The sequence below is a fragment of the Oncorhynchus kisutch genome, linkage group LG9, assembly GCF_002021735.2.
Source record: "Oncorhynchus kisutch isolate 150728-3 linkage group LG9, Okis_V2, whole genome shotgun sequence".
Taxonomy (NCBI): Eukaryota; Metazoa; Chordata; class Actinopteri; order Salmoniformes; family Salmonidae; genus Oncorhynchus; species Oncorhynchus kisutch.
The window spans coordinates 24,089,264-24,112,435 of NC_034182.2; the positions used below are offsets into that span (position 1 = coordinate 24,089,264).

Genomic DNA, 23,172 nt, shown 5'->3' on the forward strand with positions numbered 1-23,172 from the left:
AGCCCTTAACAGAGGCCAGTGTCTCACTCTGTCTCAGATCCAGGCCGTTTGCCATCATCAACCACTGCATTGTTCGATCTGACAGACAGAACTACAGCACTTAAGACTCATGAAGAGCCCCAAATGCCAGGGCACTTAATTTTGTGGTTCTATTGAATCCTTTGACTTCACTTTGTATATAAAAATGACCGATGAGATGAGTATTAATCAGAAAAGAACTAGTTTACAAACATTAAATCAAGACAATTAGTAACTACTCCACTCGCTCTCCACACTCTCCACTCCCTCCCCACACCAACAAACAGACAGACAAACAGCCATACTGTTGTGGTCTGCATAAAGTTCAGGAGAAGAGAGAAAAAAAACTGTTTTGCTTAACCCAAGTTTGTCAATTTTGCCTTCCGGAGTGGATTATTGACCGACATTGTCACTGCTTTAAAAGCACAAATCAAACTCTGAAATGGACACAGGCTATTAAAAGACTCAATCCATTGATCCATTCATCAATAATACTAGCTATCTCACATTGGCAAGTGTTGATATTGAGGAAAGTGTGTCATTGACCCAATAGATATCCGGAACACAACACAGCAGAGTTTCAAGGAACTGGAAGTTCAGTTCGAAGCAGGAGTGAGAAAGGGGGTTTAAAACTGTACACAAACACTCCTCCTAAGCACCGTACACACAGTGGCCTTATGTGTCTGGCCTCCACAGCTCTTAAAGCCGCTACATACTGGAGCAGTGAAAACGTTCTAAGTCACGTGAAGTCACAATTTTAAAAGGAATCCCAACAAACAACAGTCCTAACCGTTGTAACGCCCTGGTGGTAGAAAATGGTAACACGCGAGCACACACACACACTGTAAGAAAATCTTTTAATTTACTTTCCCTCACCAAAATCATGACAATATAACAGTGCATGGATCAGCATGGATCAATCAACTGTTACATTTTCTCTAATCTTTACAAATGTATACTGAACAAAAATATAAATGCAACATGTAAAGTGTTGGTCCCATGTTTCATGAGCTGAAATAAAAGATCCCAGAAATGTTCCATTCGCACAAAAAGCTTATTTTTCTCAAATTTTGTGCACAAATGTGTTTATATCCCCGTTAGTGAGCATTTGTCTTTTATCAAGATAATCCATCTACCTGACAGGTGTTGCATATCAAGAAGCTGATTAAACAGCATGATCATTACACAGGTGCACCTTAAAATGTGCAGTTTTGTGACCCAACACAATTCTACAGATGTTTCAAGTTTTGAGGGAGCGTGCAATTGGCATGCTGACTGCGGAAATGTCAACCAGAGCTGTTGCTAGAGAATTGAATGTTAATTTCTCTGCCATAAGCCGCCTTCAACGACTTTTTAGAGAATTTGGCAGTGCGTTCAATCGGCCTCACAACCGCAGACCACGTGTATGGCGTTGTGTGGGTGAGCGGTTTGTTGATGTCAACGTTGTGAACAGAGTGCCCCATGGTGGCGGTGGGGTTATGGTATGGGCAGGCATAAGCTACGGACAATGAACACAATTGCATTTTATCGATGGCAATTTGAATGCACAGATATATCGTAACAAGATCCTGAGGCCCATTTTCATGCCATTCATCCGCCGCCATCACCTCATGTTTCATGATAATTCACAGCCCCATGACGCAAGGATCTGTACACAATTCCTAGAAGCTGAAAATGTCCCTGTTCTTCCATGGACTGCATACTAACCAGACATGTCACCCACCCATTGAGCATGTTTGGGATGCCCTGGATCGATATGTACGACAGTGTGTTTCAGTTCCCGCCAGCATCCAGAAACTTTGCACAGCCATTGAAGAGGAGTGGGACAATTCCCAGTCATGTGAAATCCATAGATTAGGGCCTAATGAATTTATTTAAATTGACTGATTTCCTTATATGAATTGTAACTCACAAATCTTTGAATTTGTTGCATGTTGCATTTGTATTTTTGTTCAGCGTACATACTGTCTAAAATTTCAGTTAAAAACTATGAACGTTTTGGTGTTCAGAAATGCTCGGCTCAAGTAATGCTGATTTAGTTGTAGAGTTGTAAATAGTGTGACACAGTGTTAGCTACCAAGCTAGACCAAGGACTGCAAAACGGTGATTACATTCACAGTCATCTCCAAGGCAACATGCGTACCTTGTCTGAGGTAAATTTGTATCTTTGTGATTGCAGGTGATTCATGTTTGTGGCATTGATTGCTGACTTCAGGAATCAGAGGGAACATGCCCCGATCCACATCAACGGGACTGCAGTAGAGTCAGCTGGTTTTAAGTTCCTCAGCGTCCACATCACTGTGGACTTGACGTGGACCAACACCACCACCACTCCTGTCAAGAGGAAGCAACAGCGTCGCCCTTCCTAAGGCGGCTGAAGAAATTCTGCATGAGACCTGGGTCCTCTCCAAATACTATCGCTGCATCACTGAGAGCGCATCACGGCCTGGTACGGGAATTGCTCTTTCCACAACCACAAGGCCCTCCAGCAGGCGGTGAAGACGGCCCAGTACATCACTGGCACTGTGCTCCCACCCATCCAGGGCATCTACTCAAAGCGGTGCCGGAGGAAGGCCCACAGCAGACGGTATCGGAGCACACACACACAGATACCAAAGTCTTATGATTGGTAAATACTATAGACTATAAATTGTGCATTCCTGTATTAAACTTATGCTAAAACGTTTCTTCTGTTCTACAGAGCCATTAATGTTCATATTCTTTATATTTTATTATTTCTTATGGTTGTTGCATTGTCGAGAAGGACCCTGCAAATAAGCATTTCGTCGGGCGGTGTATCCCGTACATGAGACTAATAAAAGCTAGTGATTTTGTAAAAAAAAAGATCTCTGCCAATGAAAATAGTTTGTCGTCCATTTGGTATCTGATGTGCTCCTCACAAAGATTCCTTGATGAGTGCAGAGAGCCTCTTGAAAGCCTGTGGAGAAAGAAAGAGAAGGTACATTTATTACTCATTTATTGCCTTCAAGTGTGTTTGTGTGTGTGTGTGTGTGTGTGTGTGGCTGCATTTGCATGTGTGTGTGTTTCTTTACCTCGTCGATCTGTTCCGGTGTGGAGAGGGAGAAGGCCGCTCTGACATAAGGACACGGGTCTGAGCTGTTGATCATGAATACACCTCCAGGGACAAGCAGCACCTACAGTAGGACAACAGAAACATTTTAACCAACCAGCACCTACAGTAGGACAACAGAAACATTTTAACCAACCAGCACCTACAACTAAATATGGACACAAAGACAAAAGGGGACCAAACTGTACTGCAGCGGTTGGTGGCTGTAGACCCTATGAGCTTCTGTCATAGTTCTCTCTCTCTCTCTCTCTCACACACACACACACACACACACACACACACACACCTTGAAGCTCTGAATTATGTATCATAAAACTGCTGCTTGTACAGTAGATTCTGTGTGCTGATATTAAATTAGCTATTACTTTTACCATTTCCCAGACCCACTATGTACATAACCAGCCTTCTATAATCTACTGCAATTGGCTTCAATTGTTTGGTGCAGTGTGAAGAAAATACCCAAATGTTAGATTTGAAAAAGCCCCGATTGTGTTTCCTGTTCTTTCCACATAGAAGCAGACCAATCAGCGTGGATTTGGAGTGTTCTTATGTGGGCGGGGGAAACCGTGGGATTTTAAATCCATTTGCCTTCTTGGATAATGGCAGCTTCACATACTATCCAGCATCCTATTTCTGACAAGCACTAGCCCGGGCCCTTAGTGAAAATGTCTTGCTGCTCATCCTGCATGCATGAGTAGGACATTAACGCCAGACAACAAAACAGTACGGTTACCTGTAGCCGAATTGTTGTTAAAGGAGAAGTTCACTTAATTTGATCCAAATCTCTATTTTCATTGTAAATGGCATGGTATAGAAGTGCCAATAAACACTTTTTTGGTGGATCTCACTCGCTTTCGAGAAACTTACCCCACCAGTAATATACTTCCTTATGCTTGTTCTGCAGTTGTAGGGGCACAGAAAAACCTGAGCAAAAGCTCCAAAACCACACCGACGCTCTCAGTATGCAGATCTTTCGCTGTTGTACACCAGAAACTGTGTCGCGCTGAACTTCATCCGCAACATTGTATTCCACGTTGTGCGACTCGAGTGATACTTCTCGATGTAGCCCACAATACTTTTCCGTGTGCTCTACATGGAGATGCAGCACTGCTGGATAGAGGAAACGCCTCAAATGGAATATAACATCGCGAATAAAGTTCGGAATGACACAATTTCACGTGTACAACATCTAAAAGACGTGCATCACTATACTGAGAGCATCGCCGTTTCGAAAAGGAAGTATTTGAGTGTTTTTGGAGCCTTTGTTCATGTTTTTCCTGTGCCCCTACAACTGCAGATAACACATAAGAAAGTATATTGCTGGTGTGGTAAGTTTCTCTAAAACAAGTGAGATCACAAAAAAAGTGTCTGGGCCCTTCTATAACATACCATTGACATCGAAAATAGAGGTTTGGTTCAAATAAAGTTAACTTCTTTGAAGTATCGAAAATATAGAGATATTATAAATGACAGGAACCTCCCAGAGATTCAGGACTTCAATGTAAGTGAACTATTTTAAAAACACCAAACATAATCTCATTCAGTCAAACAGGTTGTATTAGTTTAGTCAGTGTATGTGTGAGCTGTGGTGGAGCCCAGAGATCAGGTGGGCCTGTAGGGTAGAGTTTAGACTGTGTGTGTTTGTGTAACTACCTCCTTCTCCATAGCCTTCTCCATGATCAGCTTCTGGGTGTCTGCGACGCCCTTCACCTTGATCCACAGGAACATGCCTGCAGCTGGGGCGTGCCACTCTGCCACATCTACGCGCACACACACACACACACACACACACACTTCCTCTGATGTTTTGTGATTTTAACAAGGCACTAGCACTGTGTGAGGTGCTGGCTTCATGAGTGTTTTTTTAATGTTAGGCTTCAACGGACACAACCATGCGAATGTGAGTGAAACACAAACCTTTGAGACACTTGTCTGCAGAGGAGAGCATGGCATCTCTCTGTGTTCTGTAAAACTCAATCACTCTGAAAGAGATAAGTTTTTTTTATTGCACAACAACACATAACACAAACAACTCATATCTCTAGCTATATTGACACCATATATGCGTGTTGTTTATACAGCTGCCAGTGGTACGACCTTTGACCTACCCATCTACGTGGTTGAGGAAGCCTTCTTGACCCCAGCCATGCAGCAGCTGGGACACCATGAGCTGGAGAGGGAGAGATTGAGAGAAGGAGAGAAGGAGAAATGGAGAGAAGGTGGAGTAGTCAACACTGCATCTGTTGCATGTTCCAGCGCATTGTGTTGCCAATGGAAGTTGACGCTTTCTGAATTACATATTGTCTAGAACATTCCATATGTTATATATACCTAATCCTAACTTCCTTCCGTATGCGTGGAAATAACCCACAGATGTTACGATAACATGGTATTCGTCAACAAAGAGCAGGCAGCGAATGGGCGTGACTGTCTCGTTCTGCCACCTCAAGAGAAGTGATTTAGTGTTGCATTAAAAGGAAAAATCCAGCATCATGTTGATATGGCCGGTGACACTTTCCTTCTTGAAAGTCCAATTACCGTGAAAACTTGCCCGCTGACATGCAAAAAAATTATGTTGGGACTGCATCAACCATGGACTAATGAAAAAAATACCAAAATATTGTTTTTGAGTGGATTTTTTCATTAACCTCTGTGATGACACGGATTAAACCACTAACGCTTTCTGTCTACTCTCATCTCTATGGGAGAACACAGACAATTATGCCACTAATCTATACTGAGAATGGTACAGTACATTCACAGAATTAAATAGAACACAATATAGTAATATCTCTCTCGATGGCTGCATTTGTCTTGTTGTTGCTATGGTAACTACTCACATTAAAAATGCTGCCAACTGTCTCTTCCGGCAAAATAACATAAAAAAAAATATATAATAATAATCAAGGTCGTATTCACAAGCAACCAAATGGGAAGAAGGCAGGCCAAAACATTGGAGGGACTACCTGAAATGTTAACTACCTTGGAATCTTTTTTCGCTTTCTGTTGGAGAACGTGTTGCTACTTCGTGCACTACTGAAAACGCAGTTTCATGTTTTGCTGTGATTACAGTCACAGGAAAGAAGCCTCATATGGGATTTAAACAATGACTATAGAGACTAGAGGCAAAGTAGAAAATACAACCAAACATCACATACCATTCATTTTAAAGGGGATGGTACGGCAGTTTACTAAGACATGCATGCTATATTACTTATTTACATGTGTTTCAAAGCGAATGGTGGGGTAGTTTACTACTAGGTCTACGTTTTAAAGGGGAAGGTGATGCAATTTTGAAGGGGGTGATGGGGTTAGAAGGAGAGGTTCATTCACCTGTGTGAAGGTGCTGGTATGCATTGTAGAAGCCTGGATGTGTAGTACCACTCTGTCCACCAGCGGCTTGGGCCCAGTCACAAAGCCTATCCTCAGCCTGCAAAGATAGACACAGAGGGTCATACCTGCAGAGACACACACACACACGGGAAAGGCAGACAGGCCGTTTCACTGGTGAAGGAACATCACAACAACAACAACGAGCAGTGTGTCCTCTGTCTTTCTAGGCACAGCAGTGCTGCATCCTGTGTGTGTGTGGACCAGAGGTCCCCACAAGAATAACAAACAAACAAACATTTGACTAACTGGGGACTTTTTGTTACTCCCCACAAGGGCAAATGCTATTTCTAGGGGGTTTAGAGTTAAGGTTAGAATTACATTAGGGTTTAGAGTTAGGAGCTAGAATTAGTTTCAGGGTTAAGGTTAGGTTTTTGGGTGAAGGTTAGGGTAAGAGTATGGGTTAGGGGTTTGGGAAAATAGGATTTTGAAAGGGACTGAATTGTGTGTCCCCACAAGGTTGGCTGTACAACACTGTGTGTGTGTGTAATACCTACTGGGAATAGCACAAGGTAATTCAATTGTCCATATGAACTGGAAAAACAAGGACTCAATAACCCACTGAGTACACAGCTTCTGACAGTCTCTTGGTAAACAAGTTCTGACAACCACATAGAGAGAGAGACTACAAAATCACACTAAATTAGCTGGTAATAGTGTAACAACAAACTGAACAGGTCTTTTTTTTAACTATATTTTTTAAAGTCTTTGTATGTTTATTGGATATAGAGGTGAAAGGTAGGTCAGAGACTGCTGAAAGAGTAGTGGGCCGGATTCAAACCCATGCTGGCAGTGGTACATCGTACATGTGCTCCAGAGACAGCGGCTTACTGCTAGACCACCCTAGGCTACTGAATAGGTCTCTCTTGGCAAAGAGATGGTTCTCAATTAGACAAACCTGCATAAATAAAAAAGGTAAATTACTACAGTGACTGTACTTCCTTCTTCCTCCCTGACCTCTGACCTCAAAACCCACATAGTTGCCGTGGCGATCTGATAGTCTGCCTCACCCTGACGACAGGATCTTTGAGAAGGAGTCTGTCCTGATGATTCTCCCGTCAACGTCCATGGAGAGAAACGTGGGAGCCCAAGGCTGCAGAGAGAGAGAGAAAGACGCATGAGCAGCCTGTTCTATTATATACAGTAGGGGTGATGCCAGTGTAATGTGTCCCAATAAAACATACAAAGCCATAACACATTAATCAATTAAACTAGTTTTACCTTGTCAAACTGTAGGAAGTAATAGGGGTCGTCCTCAATAATAAGGAGGTCATACTGCCTGGCAAGCTGTCAAAACGACAACAAAATCTTGATTCATTCTGTGAAGTAGACCTTTAGGGAAATCAATATTTTACAGAGGCCTGAATTGAACTAGCACAATCATTTCAGAAAGAAACCCTCCCTTTCCCTTCGCTCCCATATGCATGAGTCAGTGACCTGACCAGGACCATGTCAAACTCTGGCCCTATTTGAAAAAGACTGTTAAGGAAATCATTAATAAGAACTAGAACAATGGATTCAGATTGGGTCCCTCCCAATTTCCTTCCCGAATGTCAGTTGGCCTGGTCCCAGATCTGTTTGTGCTGTCTTGCTAACTCAGAGACAGCACACAGGACAGCACAAACAAATCTGGGACAAGGCTATAGACACTATGGTTCAGGCTATAGACACTATGTGTCATTGTGGCTGCAATATACACTATGGCTTTGTACTCTGCAGTCTGTATTCTATTCAAATTGGTTGCCTCCCTTTCCTTCCCTTTCCCTTCCTATCCAATAGAACTCAAGAGAATATTGTTCAATAGAAGCATGTCTAACATCAGATATGTACAGTGCGGTATCCCTCAGGGCAGTTGCCTTGGGCCGTTACTCTTCTCTATTTTTACATATGATTTGCCACTTGTCTTACAAGAAGCTAAAATGACTATATATGCTGATAATTGCACATTAAACACATTAGCACCTACAGCCAGTGAGCTCACTCAGTCTCTCAGCAAGGAGTTACAGTCAGTGTCAGAATGGGTTAAAAAAAAACAATCAACTATTCTTAAATACTTAAATACATCTAAAACCAAAAGCATTGTATTTGGTTCAAAGCATTCTCTTAGACCTTAACCTCAACTGGAGTTGTGCATAAAGGGTGTGACCATTAAACAAGTTGAAGAAGCTGAACTCCTAGGAGGAACATTGGATGGTCAGTTATCATGGTCAAGTCACATTGACAAAGTTGTTGTGAAGATGGGGAGAGGCATGTCTGTTATATAAACATGTTATGCGTTTTTGACAAAAAGATCAACTATACTAGTTGTTCAGGCTCTGATCTTGTCCCATCTTGATACCTGTCCAGTAATGTGTTCAGGTGCAGAAAATACATACCTAGCTAAGCTGCAACTGGTTCAAAACCAAGCAGCACACCTTGTCCTTAACTGCACACACAGAACTGGCATCAACAACATGCATCATAGTCTTTCATGGCTGAGGGTTGAGGAGAAATGGACTACTTCTCTTCTAGTCTTTTTAAGAAACATTTGTGTCTGTTGAAAATGCCTAACCACTTGTCTAATCTATTTGCATACACTTCAAACAGACATACATACCCCACCAGCCATACCACTATGTGTTTCTTCACGGTAACCAATAATAAATAAATAAAAGATTTAATATGCCGCTCAGTTATGTGTAGAGCCATGTCCTCATGGAATGCTCTGCCACCACGCAACAACAACAAAAAGCTTTTAAAAAATGATTGTATTAGAATGCCTCTCCTCTTTCTAAAGATCTAATTGAACTGTACATAAGAATATGAAGATGTACTGTATATATGAATAATGTGTACATAGTATTGTTGTCATCTCTTGGTGTCTTTCCAATATATAACTCCTAAGTTTATTTTGAATGTAATATAATTTCAAATGTAATATAATATCTTATGTAGTTCTTGTCTATATCTGTTCTGTACTTTGTCATGTATTTGTACGTTTTATGTGGACCCCAGGAAGAGTAGCTGCTGCATGTGCAGTAGCTAATGGGGATCTGTTTGAATACTTCCTTGAGGTTTCCATGAGGTAAGCACTGATCTAAAATAATTTTGAGAGGTGAAAGCAAGGTTAACAACCTGTTACTTTAACCGATTCAACTAATTCAGATCTGAGACTACTTCAAGGAAAGTAGGAAGGAAGGATGCATTTCTGAACAATTTGAATAGGGCCTATGTGTCTGCAGACTCTACCGTACCTCGTAGACATCCCTCTTCCTCTGGGTGGTCATGGAGGCCCCGGTGGGGTTTCCTCCATTGGGGATTGTGTAGAGGACCCTGGGTACGGTGCTGTGTGGCTTGTGGACATCTGCCGGGTCCCAGCGGGACAGCACCTCCTTCAGCCCACCCGGGATCATACCGTGCTGATCACTGGGCACATTGATCAGGTTACATCCCAATGGCTGGAGCTTGGGACGGCAAACACAGTGCGTGTGTGTGAGAGTAAATGTGAGAGTGAGTTTTTATAACTATTATTATTAACATTATGTTGTTGTTGTTGATATCATTATCCGTCACATTTTGATTTATCAACAGTGGCCCTGCCATTCGTGCTAATAACGCTTGTCTGAGTGAGTGAGTGCGCGACAGAGAGAGAAAGTGATTATGTGTGTGTATCTGTGGTTGTGAGTAGAGGTTCTTACTGCAGCGAGAGTTCCAGAATACGTGGGCGCGTCCAGGAGAACGTTATCTCCGGGATTTACAAGCATTTCAAACACCTGCCAAAAAAACACAGAGAAAAGTAGTAGAGGGGAGGGCAAGAATAGGACAGGCTCATGGGATCGCCGGGGATCATTAGTGGCCGTCACACCTAACTTATCTTCCTTGCACTTTTATCTTCTGCTTTATTAAGGAACCTTTTACTTACTGCGACTGTGATATGCGCTTGTCGGAGAGAGCTATTTTAAGATGAATACACCAACAGTAAGTCCTTCTTGATAAGCGTCTGCTATATGACTAAAATGGAAATGTAATACCTTGCAGAGACCCTCTTGACTGCCTGTAGTAACACACATGTCCATCTTGCCCTTCTCAGCGCTGTAGTTGGCTGTAGGAGGGTTGTGAAGGTTCTTCTGAAGGGCCTTCATCCAAGTCAACAGCTCCGGGATTCTATATGTGGTAGACAGAGGCCTAAATTAAACAACCTACCATTCATAGAGGTTGAATCCTAACTTTAGTTGAACTTTCAAACTGATGTCCATGTGAGACTAAGTGAACATATTGACTTCGGTGGAAATTCAGATTCACCTCATCATGAATAACCTGCAGTTACAAGTCACCTTATCTTAACCCTACATTATCTCACCTTAACCTCATCGTATTTCCTTGGAAAATTGTATTTTTTTAAAGCAAGAAATAGACCTAATCAATAATAATAAAACTTGAATAGCAGCCAGGGTATGTCGTAATAAAATGTTCGGTTTTGTCATCCAGGGAAACGTTAATTCTAGTGTGCATGATTAGGGTGCTTTTTAGGAAGCAGGCTTGGCTTTATCGTCCCGTTCACTCTTATCAGAAGTGATTAAATCAACGCTGTGGAAAGCAAAGCAGCGGTTGAGAGCACACGCACGCACACAGGTTGAGATCTCTACAGACCAATATGAGTCACTATTTACTATTTAGACTGTTGTAAAGGTAGATAAGAAGCTGTTAAGAGATAACCTTCTGCCACCGCCATTAACTAGCATAGGCGTTATGCTGTCCTAACCGTTGCAAGGAACAGCGTTGACCAGTTCAAACGCGTAATAAAACTCGTTTCAAACCATTCATGTCCGCAGGATTCTACAGGCTAAACTCCTGACCGTGCGTAGAGCTAGTCATGTACATTACTCCGTTGGTGTTGGAGCGCTGTCCTTGTTGACTCTTTCCTATTGCGCTCTGAAGAAGCTTCCGCAGACGTTTGAAAGATTTCTGTGGGCTAAGAGATGCTACTTAACAATACACAACGGGTGTGTCCAAGATCGCACCGATTCCCTATAAAAAGTAGTGCACTACACTGAGTGTACAAAACATCTTTCCATGACATAGCTTTCACCTGGTCTGTCTATGATCCCTTACTGATGTCACTTGTTAAATTGACTTCAAATCAGTGCAGATGAAGGGGAGGAGACAGGTTAAAGAAGGATTTGTAAGCCTTGAGCCATGGGTTGTGTATGTACGCCATTCAGAGGATGAGTGGGCAAGACAAAATAGTTAAGTGCCTTTGAACAGTGTATGTGGTAGTAGCTGCCAGGTGCACTGGTTTGAGTGTGTCAAGAACTGCAACGCTGCTGTGTTTCACACGCAACAGTTTCCCGTGTGTATCAAGAATGGTCCACCATCCAAAGGACACCCAGCCACCTTGACACAACTGTGGGAAGCATTGGAGTCAATATGGGCCAGCATCGCTGTGGAACACTTTCAACACCTTGTAGAGTCCATGCCCTGAAGAATTAAGGCTGTTCCGAGGGCAAAGGGGGGATCAACTCAATATTAGGAAGGTGTTCTGTACACTCAGTGCATGTACAGTGCATTTGGAAAGTATTCAGACCCCTTGACCTTTTCCACATTTTGTTATGTTACAGCATTATTTTAAAATTTATTTTAAAAACGGTTTCTTCATTAATCAATAAAACAGGGTTTTAGACATTTTTGCTAATATATAAAAAATATTTTAAAAAGCTACCATATTTACATAAGTATTCAGACCCTCAGATGCATCCTGTTTCCATTGATCATCATTGAGCTGTTTCTACAACTTGATTAGAGTTCACCTGTGGTACATTCAATTGATTGGACATGATTTGGAAAGGTGCACACCAGTCTATATAAGGTCCCACAGTCAGAGAAAAAAACAAGCCATGGGGTCAAAGGAATTATCCATAGAGCTCCAAGACAGGATTGTGTCGAGGCAGAGATCTGGGCCTCCATCATTCTTAAATGGAAGAAGTTTGGCACCACCAAGACTCTTCCTAGAGCTGGCCGGCCGACCAAACAGGGGAGAAGGGCCTAAGTCAGGGAGGTGACCAAAAACCCGATGGTCTCTTTGACAGAGCTCCAGAGTTCCTCTGTGGAGATGGGAGAACCTTCCAGAAGGACAACCATCTCTGCAGCACTCTACCAATCACGCGTTTATAGTAGAGTGGCCAGACAGAAGCCACTCCTCAGTAAAAAGCACATGACAGCCGGTTTGGAGTTTGCCATAAGGCACCTAAAGACTCTCAAACCATGAGAAACAAGATTCTCTGGTCTGATGAAACCAAGATTGAACTCTTTGGCTTGAATGGCAAGCGTCACATCTGAAGGAAACCTGGCACCATCCCTACGGTGAAGAATGGTGGTGGCAGCATCATGCTGTGGGGATGTTTTTCAGCGGCAGGGACTGTGAGACTAGTAAAGATCGAGGGAAAGATGAACGGAGCAAAGTACAGAGAAATCCTTGATGAAATCTTGCTCCAGGGTGCTCAGGACCTCAGCCTGGGGCGAAGGTTCACCTTCCAACAGAACAAAGACTAAGCACACAGCTAAGACAAGGAAGGAGTGGCTTCGGGACAAGTTATTTTTAGTACATTTGCAAAAATGTCAAAACTGTTTTTGCTTTGTCGTTATGGGGTATTGTTTGTAGATTGATGAAGGGGAAAAACGATTTAATCCATTTTAGAATAAGGCTGTAATGTAACAAAATGTGGAAAAGGTCAAGGGGTCTTGAACTTTCCAGAACGCACTGTATATACAAAATAGGGTGCCATTTTGGACAGACCCAATGTCTTCTCGGTCACTGACTCACCCGCTGGAGGCAGAGTACTGCAGAGCCCTCTTCATCATGGTCTCGTCGAAGGTGATCATATCCCCGTTCTTCACCTGGATGGAGCAGGAATGGAAGGGGAAGGTGTTGGGGTTGGGAGCCCCTGCGGCCAAGGAGATCATGGATGGGGGTGACCTTTGCTGGATTTCAGCTTTGGGATGGAGGGGAGGGGGGGGGGGGGGGGGGGGGGGGGGGGCAAGACAGATAGTTTTTATTTTATTTTTTTATTTTACCTTTATTTAACCAGGTAGGCAAGTTGAGAACAAGTTCTCATTTACAATTGCGACCTGGCCAAGATAAAGCAAAGTAGTTCGACAGATACAACGACACAGAGTTACACATGGAGTAAAACAGACATACAGTCAATAATACAGTATAAACAAGTCTATATACAATGTGAGCAAATGAGGTGGGAAGGGAGGTAAAGGCAAAAAGGCCATGGTGGCAAAGTAAATACAATATAGCAAGTAAAACACTGGAATGGTAGTTTTGCAATGGAAGAATGTGCAAAATAGAAATAAAAATAATGGGGTGCAAATGAGCAAAATAAATAAATAAATAAAATTAAATACAGTTGGGAAAGAGGTAGTTGTTTGGGCTAAATTATAGGTGGGCTATGTACAGGTGCAGTAATCTGTGAGCTGCTCTGACAGTTGGTGCTTAAAGCTAGGGAGGGAGATAAGTGTTTCCAGTTTCAGATATTTTTGTAGTTCGTTCCAGTCATTGGCAGCAGAGAACTGGAAGGAGAGGCGGCCAAAGAAAGATTAAGATTAAGATTAAGGTTACAAAGGTACCAATGAAATAAAAAATATCTGAAAACTGACAAAGAAAAAAAATACTCAAGAGAAATTCTACATGGCAAAACACAGGATATAGAAACACGGAATAGAGCTCTACAACCATGACGACTTACTTAACATTCGGATAGGTGAGGGCTTCCGAGCTGCACTGACAGCTGTCAAAAACCGAGCGTAGTTCATGGCTCCTGTAAAATCACCTTCAAACAATCAGCACTGACAGAGCAAGCTTGCCTGTGGTGTGTCAACCGCACCTCCTGGGGAATATAGATATACAATGTGACAGTGCATATGATGATGACACATGGATTCACTTGTGTTCACTTGCCTACTAAATACTAATGCAATGTTGATTGTTGGGTCAAGTTACAAAACATGGAAATAATGTCAATTTACTTGTTTTATCATGATATAATGATGGGATGCATTCATTACAAAATGGTAAGTTTGAGTGTAATATCGTTGGCACTTACTATGCAGCCCCAAGGTCCACCAGAGGACGCTATTATTCTATACGTCGTTTGATTTAAAGACGTCGGGAATAATGGCACCCTCTGCCAAACCTTTGGGCTAGCTACTATGTTGTTTTGCTTCTGCCGTATGGCAGCACTGAAGTGGATTATCGTGCACTAAAGGCGGAACAAATATAGGAACAAGTAGCAACATATGCACGGAGTTAGACTGAAATACATTGCACAAAAATCTTAACACAGGAATAAACTTCAGAAGATCAACATCTGAGTAATATTTACAACCACGTTTGTTTCATAACTGACCTTGCGTATCTTGTGTTTAATCGTACAGTGGCCGCCGCTGGATAATGTATTTTTCCACTAGCAATAGTCCACACAAGTAACCGGTGTGTGGACTACATTACCCAGGTGTCAAAATAGTATATAATTTTGAGATTACTGTACCATAATTGTGTAAATTAACTATCTACATAATTATAAACATGCATAATTGTCCCCAATAATAAAATCGTAACAAACGATTTTAGACAATTTAGGAATGAATCGAATCAGTGGAACAGTCGAGAAGCCGAGTTTAGACAGTACTTTCATGGCAGCAGCGTATCCGAATCCACATTCATAATCGTATTCGAAGCAGCAATGAAACGTCTACGTTGCTGCTAGCGTAACTACCTAGCTAGCTGTTAGTTTTGATTTAATTGTCTTGTGTATTTTCAAATGACTGTGCATTACTGTCATGTTTATACAAACAACGGGGAAATGCGCTGAGGGAAAGCAGCTTCATCCTTACCTTGATTCGTGAGCAACTAGCGTTAATTTATCTGAAAGGCAGCCAGCTAACTAGTTAATTATTACAGCTAACGCTAGCCAGCTAAGTTAGCTAACTTTAGTCAGTTGTATTTTGTCAAGCGACAACACATGTTGGACTTGCAAATGCTTCGTCAAAGTAGACTTTACTTACTTATCACGCTATCAAAGCGCATGACAACTCTCGAGTAGGTTTGGTCGTCCCGTGATGGCATTGAGTAGCTTGATAGTTACAGTAAACATTTTGTTTACCTAGCGAACAGTTGCTGACGACTATACCGTAGATCGAGCAAGGCCATCTTGCTAGGATGTAGACTAGCAGGACCCGTTTTCTGGTTTTAATTGATATATACAGTCGTTTCAATGGGGAAAAGGAAAGACATGATCCACTCAAGGATTATTTTAGGTGAGTTGTTTGTTTACTGTTGATGTTATGCGCCCATGTCTCAAGCATGGTTTTGAATTGGAACATTTCACACCATCATATTGACTACCAGACATATAACATATTATGAAGTGTCCAGAAGCCACTAACGTTAGCCATTCTTCTGAAACATACATGGCAACATAATGATAATAATAATACATGCCATTTAGCAGACACTTTTATCCAAAGCGCCTAACAGTCAGCCATGCATGCAGGTTGGGACGGCAGGTAGCCTAGTTAGAGCGTTGGGACAGTAACTGAAAGGTTGCTGGATCGAATCCCCGAGCTGACAAGGTAAAAATCTGTCGTTCTGCACTTAAACAAGGCCACTGTACTCCGGTAGGCCGTGATTCTAAATAAGAAATAAGGAGACTAGACATCTACCAGAATTTGTTCTTCACTCACTTGCCTAGTAAAATAAATAAATTGATGATCCCAGTGGGAACCAAGCGCCATACTCTACCAACTGAGCCCATAACAACACTATACACTACCAAATAGGCCTGAGTTTGTTTATATATCTTGTCTACATCTCTATTTGTTGTCTGTTACTACAGGTGATGGGGGCCATGTGGGCTTACAAAGCCTGCATAGGAGGAAACACAAAAAACACAAGAAGACGCATCACCGCGACAACGGGCACAGCTCCTACTCCGAGGCCCTAGAGTCAGACTCCGGGATTGTGTTCAAGCCCCCCACACAGCTCAGACTCAAGATCAAACTGGGAGGCCAAACACTTGGGACAAAAAGGTGAGACCTCGTTGCCATTTTAATAGTCTCGCTTGACAGACTTTTTTTTTTTTGCACAACAATTTAAGTCAATAAGTCATTGTTTTAGTTAATGTATGATATAATATTTGGCCTTGAAGTGACATCCGAATTGCCCACTTTGTGCAAATCCGCATGAATGCATTGTCTTTTCCTTTGATATGACATACAAATTATTTTCAGCCTACGTTTTATTTCAGGGCTGGGTTTTATTTGAATGATACCACCCATTAGCATGGCATTGTTTATTAATCAGAAACAGCTGCAAAGCCTTGTCTCTTTAGCCATGGAGCAAACAACCATAGGGGGTGTACATTAGTTTTTTTTCACCACCACTTTTTACATCTTAGCAGAAAAGTAACATAATCCATTGGATAATTAGTCCATTTTTCTTTTTTTGTTAGTCTGGATTTAAAAACCGATACCTGACAATTTTATAAATGGTATAATTGCGTTATATGATAGCATTTTGCAAACCCGCTCCCCCCGTTGCCGCAAGTTGAATGACTTTGACCACTAAAGTGTATCTTCGTCACACGCTCCACTGCTTTGATTGGTGTAACGTTAGCTAGAAACCACAAGTGTCCATCCAGATCATGAAAAGGCACCAGCGAAAGAAATTCAAGGGACTTATAGTTACTTGTCATTTGCGGCATGCATGAGCAAAGTCATTGTAGCCTATCATTTCACTTCCCTGTGAGAACCATGAGCACAGGCTGACTTGGTGTGCTGTACCGCATCCAAAGCCTGCCAGCAGCCTACCAAAAGTTGCACCGTGTCCATTACAATGTAAAAAATAATAATAATAATTGTTGATATTCAATCTTTCAATAGTTATCCATATTACCAGAGTTTCATCTTGCTCTAACATTTATTTTTAATTTTTAATTTGACCCTTATTTTTTATCAGGCAAGTTGACTGAGAACACATTCTCATTTGCAGCAACAACCTGGGGAATAGTTACATGGAAGAAGCGGGGGGATGAATGAGCCAATTGGAAGCTGGGGATGATTATGTGGCCATGATGGTACGAGGGCCAGATTGGGAATTTATCCAGGATACCGGGGTTAACACCTCTACTCTTACGATAAGTGCCACGAGATCTTTAGTGACCACAGAGAATTAGGACACCTGTTTAACGTACCAACCCGAAAGATGGCACCCTACACAGGGCAATATCCTCAATTTTTCTATGGGAGTTTCGCGGCTGCAATAAAGGGAAGATGCCAACATTTTGGAGATAACAATAGAGATTGGCAGCATCTAATGGGGATCCATAATAAATACAAATAGGCCAGTGGTTTCCATCTATGGTGAAGTTTTCCCTAAATCCAGCTGGCTAATCTTTTGAATACAGTGGAGTTAAAACCAAATTTAAACAGCAACAACATTAGCTAGCTAGATTAGGTTAGCAAGATAGCTAGCTACACTGACAGTTGTCAGTGTCCTAATTGTTGATGTTTATCAACTCCACATGGAAATTCCCAATTCGTGACTATGTACAGTACCGTCATTCTTCGGGAGGTGAAACCTAAACGTGCATTTCTTCTATATGACAGGAAATTACGTCAAAATAGTGGCAGCAACTTCATCTGGGGGGGTCGCTTTAAACGTATGGTTTGTTGTTCTCTCTCTCCTTCTTTTCTCATGAACCAGTGTGCCAACGTTCACTGTGGTCCCTGGTGTAGCCCATTCCCAGTGTCCTCTGATGATCGTGGACGACGATGACGACTCTGATGATGATAAACCTTCTGAGGGTGTTCCACTTGAGCAATATCGGGCCTGGCTTGGTGAGTGCAAAGGTCTGTCTCTTACACTCATCATATCCACTCATGTTCAATATAAAAGTAATGATGTGCTTAATGTGATTTATTTACTATATATACACTCCATATACAGTGCATTCGGAAAGTAGTCGGACCCCTTAACTTTCTCCACATTTTATGTTACAGCCTTATTCTAAAATGGATTAAATTGTTTTTTTACCCACTCAATCTACACACAATACCCCATAATGACAAAGTTAAAAACATGTTTTTAGAAATGTTTGCAAATTCATCAAAAATAAAACTGAAATGACATTTACGTAAGTATTCAGACCCTTAACTCAGAACTTTGAAGCAGCTTTGGCAGTGATTACAGCCTCGAGTCTTCTTGGGTATAACGCTACAAGCTTGGCACACCTATATTTGAGGAGTTTCTCCCATTCTTCTTTGCAGATCCTCTCATGCTCTGTCAGGTTGGATGGGGAGCTTCGCTGCACAGCTATTTTCAGGTCTCTCCAGAGATGTTCAATCGGGTTCAAGTCCGGGCTCTGGCTGGGCCACTCAAGGACATTCAGAGACTTGTCCTGAAGCCACTCGTGCGTTGTCTTGGCTGTGTGCTTAGGGTTGTTGTCCTGTTGGAAGGTGAACCTTCGCCCCAGTCTGAGGTCCTGAGTGCTCTGGGGCAGGTTTTTTATCAAGAATCTCTCTGTACTTTGCTCCGTTCAGCTTTTCCTCGATCCTGACTAGTCTCCCAGTCCCTGCCGCTGAAAAACATCCCCACAGCATGATGCTGCCACCACCATGCTTCACCGTAGAGATGGTGCCAGGTTTCCTCCAGATGTGATGTTTGGCATTCAGGCCAAAGAGTTCAATCTTGGTTTCATCAGACCAGAGAATCTTGTTTCTCATGGTCTGAGAGTCTTTAGTTGCCTTTTGGCAAACTCCAAGTGGGCTGTCATGTTCCTTTTACTAAGGAGTTGCTTCTGTCTGGCCACTCTACCTTAAAGGCCTGCTTAGTGGAGTGCTGCAGAGACGGTTGTCCTTCTGGAAGGTTCTCCCATATCCACAGAGGTACTGTGGAGCTCTGTCAGAGTGACAATTGGGTTCTTGGTCACCTCCCTGACCAAGGCCCTTCTCCCCCGATTGCTCAGTTTGGACGGGCGGCCAGCTCTAGGAAGTCTTGGTGGCTCCAAATTTTTTACATTTCACAATGACTGAGACCACTGTGAAACTTTCAACTCTAGAAATTGTTTAATACCCTTCCCCAAGTATATGCCTAGTTTGAGAAATAGAAGCCTCACAAGTCCTCAACTGGGAGCTTCATTAAATAGTACCCAGTATCAACGTCAACAGTGAAGAGGCGACTCCGGGATGCTGGCCTTCTAGGCAGAGTTGCAAAGAAAAAGCAATATCTCAGACTGGCCAATAAAAATAAAAGATTAAGATGGGCAAAAGAACACAGACACTGGACAGAGGAACTCTGCCTAGAAGACCAGCATCCCGGAGTCGCCTCTTCGCTGTTGGCGTTGAGACTGGTGTTTTGTGGGTACTATTTAATGAAGCTACCAGTTGAGGACTTGTGAGGCGTCTTTCTCAAACTAGACACTCTTAATATACCTGTCCTCTTGCTCAGTTGTGCACCGGGGCCTCCCACTCCTCCTTCTACTCTGGTTAGAGCCAGTTTGCTCTGTTCTGTGAATGGATTAGTACACAGCGTTGTACAAAATCTTACATTTCTTGGCAGTTTCTCGCATGGAATAGCCTTCATTTCTCAGAACAAGAATAGACTGACTAGTTTCAGAAGAAAGTTCTTTGTTTCTGGCCATTTTGAGCCTGCAATCGAACCCACAAATGCTGATGTTCCATATACTCAACTAGTCTAAAGAAGGCCAGTTTTATTGCTTTTTTAATTAGAACAACAGTCTTCAGCTGTGCTAACATAAGGGGTTTCTAATGATCAATTAGCCTTTTAAACTGATAAACTTGGGTTAGCTAACACAATGTGCCATTGGAACACAGGAGTGATGGTTGCTGATAAAAAATCTACCATTTCCAGCTACAATAGTAATTTACAACATTAACAATGTCTATACTGTATTTCTGATCAATTTTATGTTATTTTAATGGACAAAAAAAATGTGCTTTTCTTAGTGACACCAAACTTTTGAACGGTAGTGTATGTATTCACACCCCTTTGCTATGACACTCCAATTTGAGCTCAGGTGCATCCAATTTCATTTGATCTGTATTTATTTGCAATACATTTCTAAAAATAAAACATGTTTTCACTTTGTCATCATGGGGTATTGTGTGTAGATGGGTGGGAAACAAATCAATTTTGAATTTAGGCTATATCGCAACAAAATGTGGAATAATACTTTCTGAAGGCACTGAATAAATAAGTTCACTGCACAAGGCAAATGTTTAATGTAATTTCAGTGAGCCTGTTTCTGTCTTTGCCAAACATCAAGTGTTTGAATGAAATGGCGTGCACTACTTTTGACCCTGGTAATGCACTATATACAAAATAGGGTGCCATTTTGGATCATAGCCATGTCTTTTTAATATCATAACCATGCACTTGTTTTCTTTCTGTTCCCTGCCTCTAGATGAGGACAGTAACCTGGACCCGTCTCCTCTGCCAGACATGGACTCAGACTCCCTGGGTAAGCCGCTGGACGAGGAGGAGAAGTGGCTGGACGCCCTAGAGAAAGGAGAGCTGGACGACAACGGAGAGTTGAAGAAGGAGATCGATGAGTCCCTGCTCACAGCCAGACAGGTAATGTAACAAGAGAGCAGGCCCCAGACCAGTCTGTCATATCAAAGTAGGGATGACTTTCACTTGACCACGTGGCTTGATTCAGGGAATTTTGCCAGGCCAGGTCACAATATGATCTGAGAAACGGCTATAAGGTAAAGGAAAATTCCAGCCAAAAACCTTCTTTTGGTATTTGTTTCATTAGTCCATTGTTGATATAGTCCCTAAATGTTTTGCATGTCAGCAATCACGTTAAGATATTTCTGTATTTTGAAAGTTATGTATCTTAACTTGATTGCTGACATGCAAAACATTTAGGGACTATATCAACAATGGACTAATGAAACAAATACCCAAAGTTTTCGTGTGGCGTTTTCCTTTAAAAACTTTAAAGATGAAAAGATTACAGAAAACCTTGAAATATTTATGTAAAGCTTTAGGTCTACATCCTACTGACCCTGAATGGTTGTGTGTGTGCGTCTGCCTTACAGAAAGCCCTCCTGCACAAGCAGCAGAACCAGCCTCTCCTGGAGCTGCCCATGGGCTACAAGGAGAAAGAGATGACCACCGAGATGATGCAGAAGAGAGAGGAGAGTGCCCGCAAGAGGCGCCTGCAGGCGGCCAAGAAGGCAGAGGAGGACAAGAACCAGACCATCGAGAGGCTCACCAAGACCTCCAAGGCCAAGATCAAGAGTATGAGGGAGCGTAAGTCCAAGCAGGCCCAGTGTCCCATGGTCCGCTACTGTGACTCAGCCCAGGGAATGGGGATTTCGTTCCCAACAGGGGTGCTTGCCCCGACCCCTGCTTCCCTGTGCCCCCCTCCCCTGGCACCGGTAGGCTGCGGGATAAACGGGTGCAATAATCTGAAGAGGTACTCATGCTCCAAGACTGGGATCCCTCTCTGTAGTCTGGACTGCTACAAGAAGAATCTGGTCCTTGTTGTGGAGAGTGCTGCTTGAATTGGACCGTTTTCAAATGTTTTGGCTTGCTGGCAGTTTAGACTCTTGGGCTAAATGGACAATGCGTAATTTTTTTGTATTTTGAGAGATTATGAAAAGGCATTTTATTTTATTTTTCTCTTTGTGTGATGTATACTATCAAAAGAGTTCAAACCAATGCATCAGTCAGTCAATTTAGTCCTGATACTAGGATGACATAAGGTAGGCTACAGCCACACCAGGCCCTATCAGACAGCAAGTATTTATTTCTAGATCCTTAGTTTGTGGAAGTCCACATAATGTAGATTGAATAAGAATTTATGAAGGCAAGCTTATTTTTGTAACAGCAGTACTGAAATAACAGAGCGCTGTTTGCCTGATGATCATGAAGGACTTTCATTTGTATAAATATATGAATGGTTTCGTATTAATTTTGGCAAGCAGAAGCCGTAACATGTTTGATCAATTGAGAAAATGACCCAGAGGACACCAAAATATGTTTTTCTTTTAATTGTCACAAATGTGCATTTGTATCACAAATTATTACATTTCCATACAAAATACCGTACATCTTAAATAAAATATCATAACACTTATCTTGCTCCAAAACAGCAACATGAATAGAACTCTACCTAAGGCTGTGTTGCCATGCCAATGGGGAAAGGATAGCAGGCAAGAACAGTCATTATTTGGTCAGTGCTGTTTGGGATCCTTGGGACGTTCCGAACCTTAACCCTTACCGTTTTACATTTCACCCGCAATGGTGTGACGTAAGAGTTGGTATGTCCCAAGAATGCTGTTTAGACTTTTCCCATATTATTTGGTCTGGCACACTTTAGCTAACAGGGATGTCAGAACCACAGAACTAGAATGAGACTTGCTATGGCCAGAACAGCAGAACAATGCTTTCCCTGCAAACTCACATCTACCCTTTCAAAAAATAAAATCCAGCATGTTTTCGGAGGTATTATTACTCAGTTTTTAGTTAGTCTATTCATTACATAGGGGGCCATTTTGGACACAACATAGCATCTGATAAACCCAGGGTATATTTTTATTTTTTAATTAACTAGGCAAGTCAGTTAAGAACAAATTCTTATTTACAATGACAGCCTACCAGG

General features: G+C 42.1%; 2 protein-coding genes across 8 annotated transcripts; one reads left to right on the forward strand and one right to left on the reverse strand.

Annotated features, from left to right (window-relative positions):
• Positions 1-858: 858 nt before the first annotated feature.
• LOC109896943 (kynurenine/alpha-aminoadipate aminotransferase, mitochondrial) lies at positions 859-15,695 on the reverse strand. Of its 6 annotated transcripts, none has more exons than XM_031832206.1 (14): positions 15,548-15,695; positions 14,230-14,370; positions 13,299-13,467; positions 10,510-10,642; positions 10,177-10,251; positions 9,733-9,942; positions 7,721-7,786; positions 7,510-7,592; positions 6,443-6,539; positions 5,218-5,279; positions 5,027-5,091; positions 4,763-4,869; positions 3,072-3,173; positions 859-2,956 (listed from the first exon to the last, which is right to left on the reverse strand). In XM_031832206.1, the coding sequence occupies exons 2-14, from the start codon at positions 14,294-14,296 to the stop codon at positions 2,915-2,917; spliced, it is 1,278 nt and encodes a 425-aa protein (XP_031688066.1). In that variant the 5' UTR covers positions 14,297-14,370; positions 15,548-15,695; the 3' UTR covers positions 859-2,914. The 6 variants fall into 6 exon arrangements, with proteins under 6 accessions (XP_031688066.1, XP_031688065.1, XP_031688067.1 ...); XM_031832205.1 differs by having other exon boundaries at positions 14,230-14,301; positions 15,548-15,660; XM_031832207.1 differs by lacking the exon at positions 15,548-15,695 and adding an exon at positions 15,377-15,515.
• On the forward strand, positions 14,912-23,012 carry LOC109896945 (INO80 complex subunit B). Of its 2 annotated transcripts, none has more exons than XM_020491412.2 (5): positions 14,912-15,799; positions 16,378-16,570; positions 18,246-18,379; positions 20,965-21,134; positions 21,605-23,012. In XM_020491412.2, the coding sequence occupies exons 1-5, from the start codon at positions 15,757-15,759 to the stop codon at positions 22,070-22,072; spliced, it is 1,008 nt and encodes a 335-aa protein (XP_020347001.1). In that variant the 5' UTR covers positions 14,912-15,756; the 3' UTR covers positions 22,073-23,012. The 2 variants fall into 2 exon arrangements, with proteins under 2 accessions (XP_020347001.1, XP_020347000.1); XM_020491411.2 differs by having other exon boundaries at positions 15,102-15,799; positions 18,246-18,391; positions 21,605-22,647.
• The last annotated feature ends 160 nt before the right edge of the window (positions 23,013-23,172 follow it).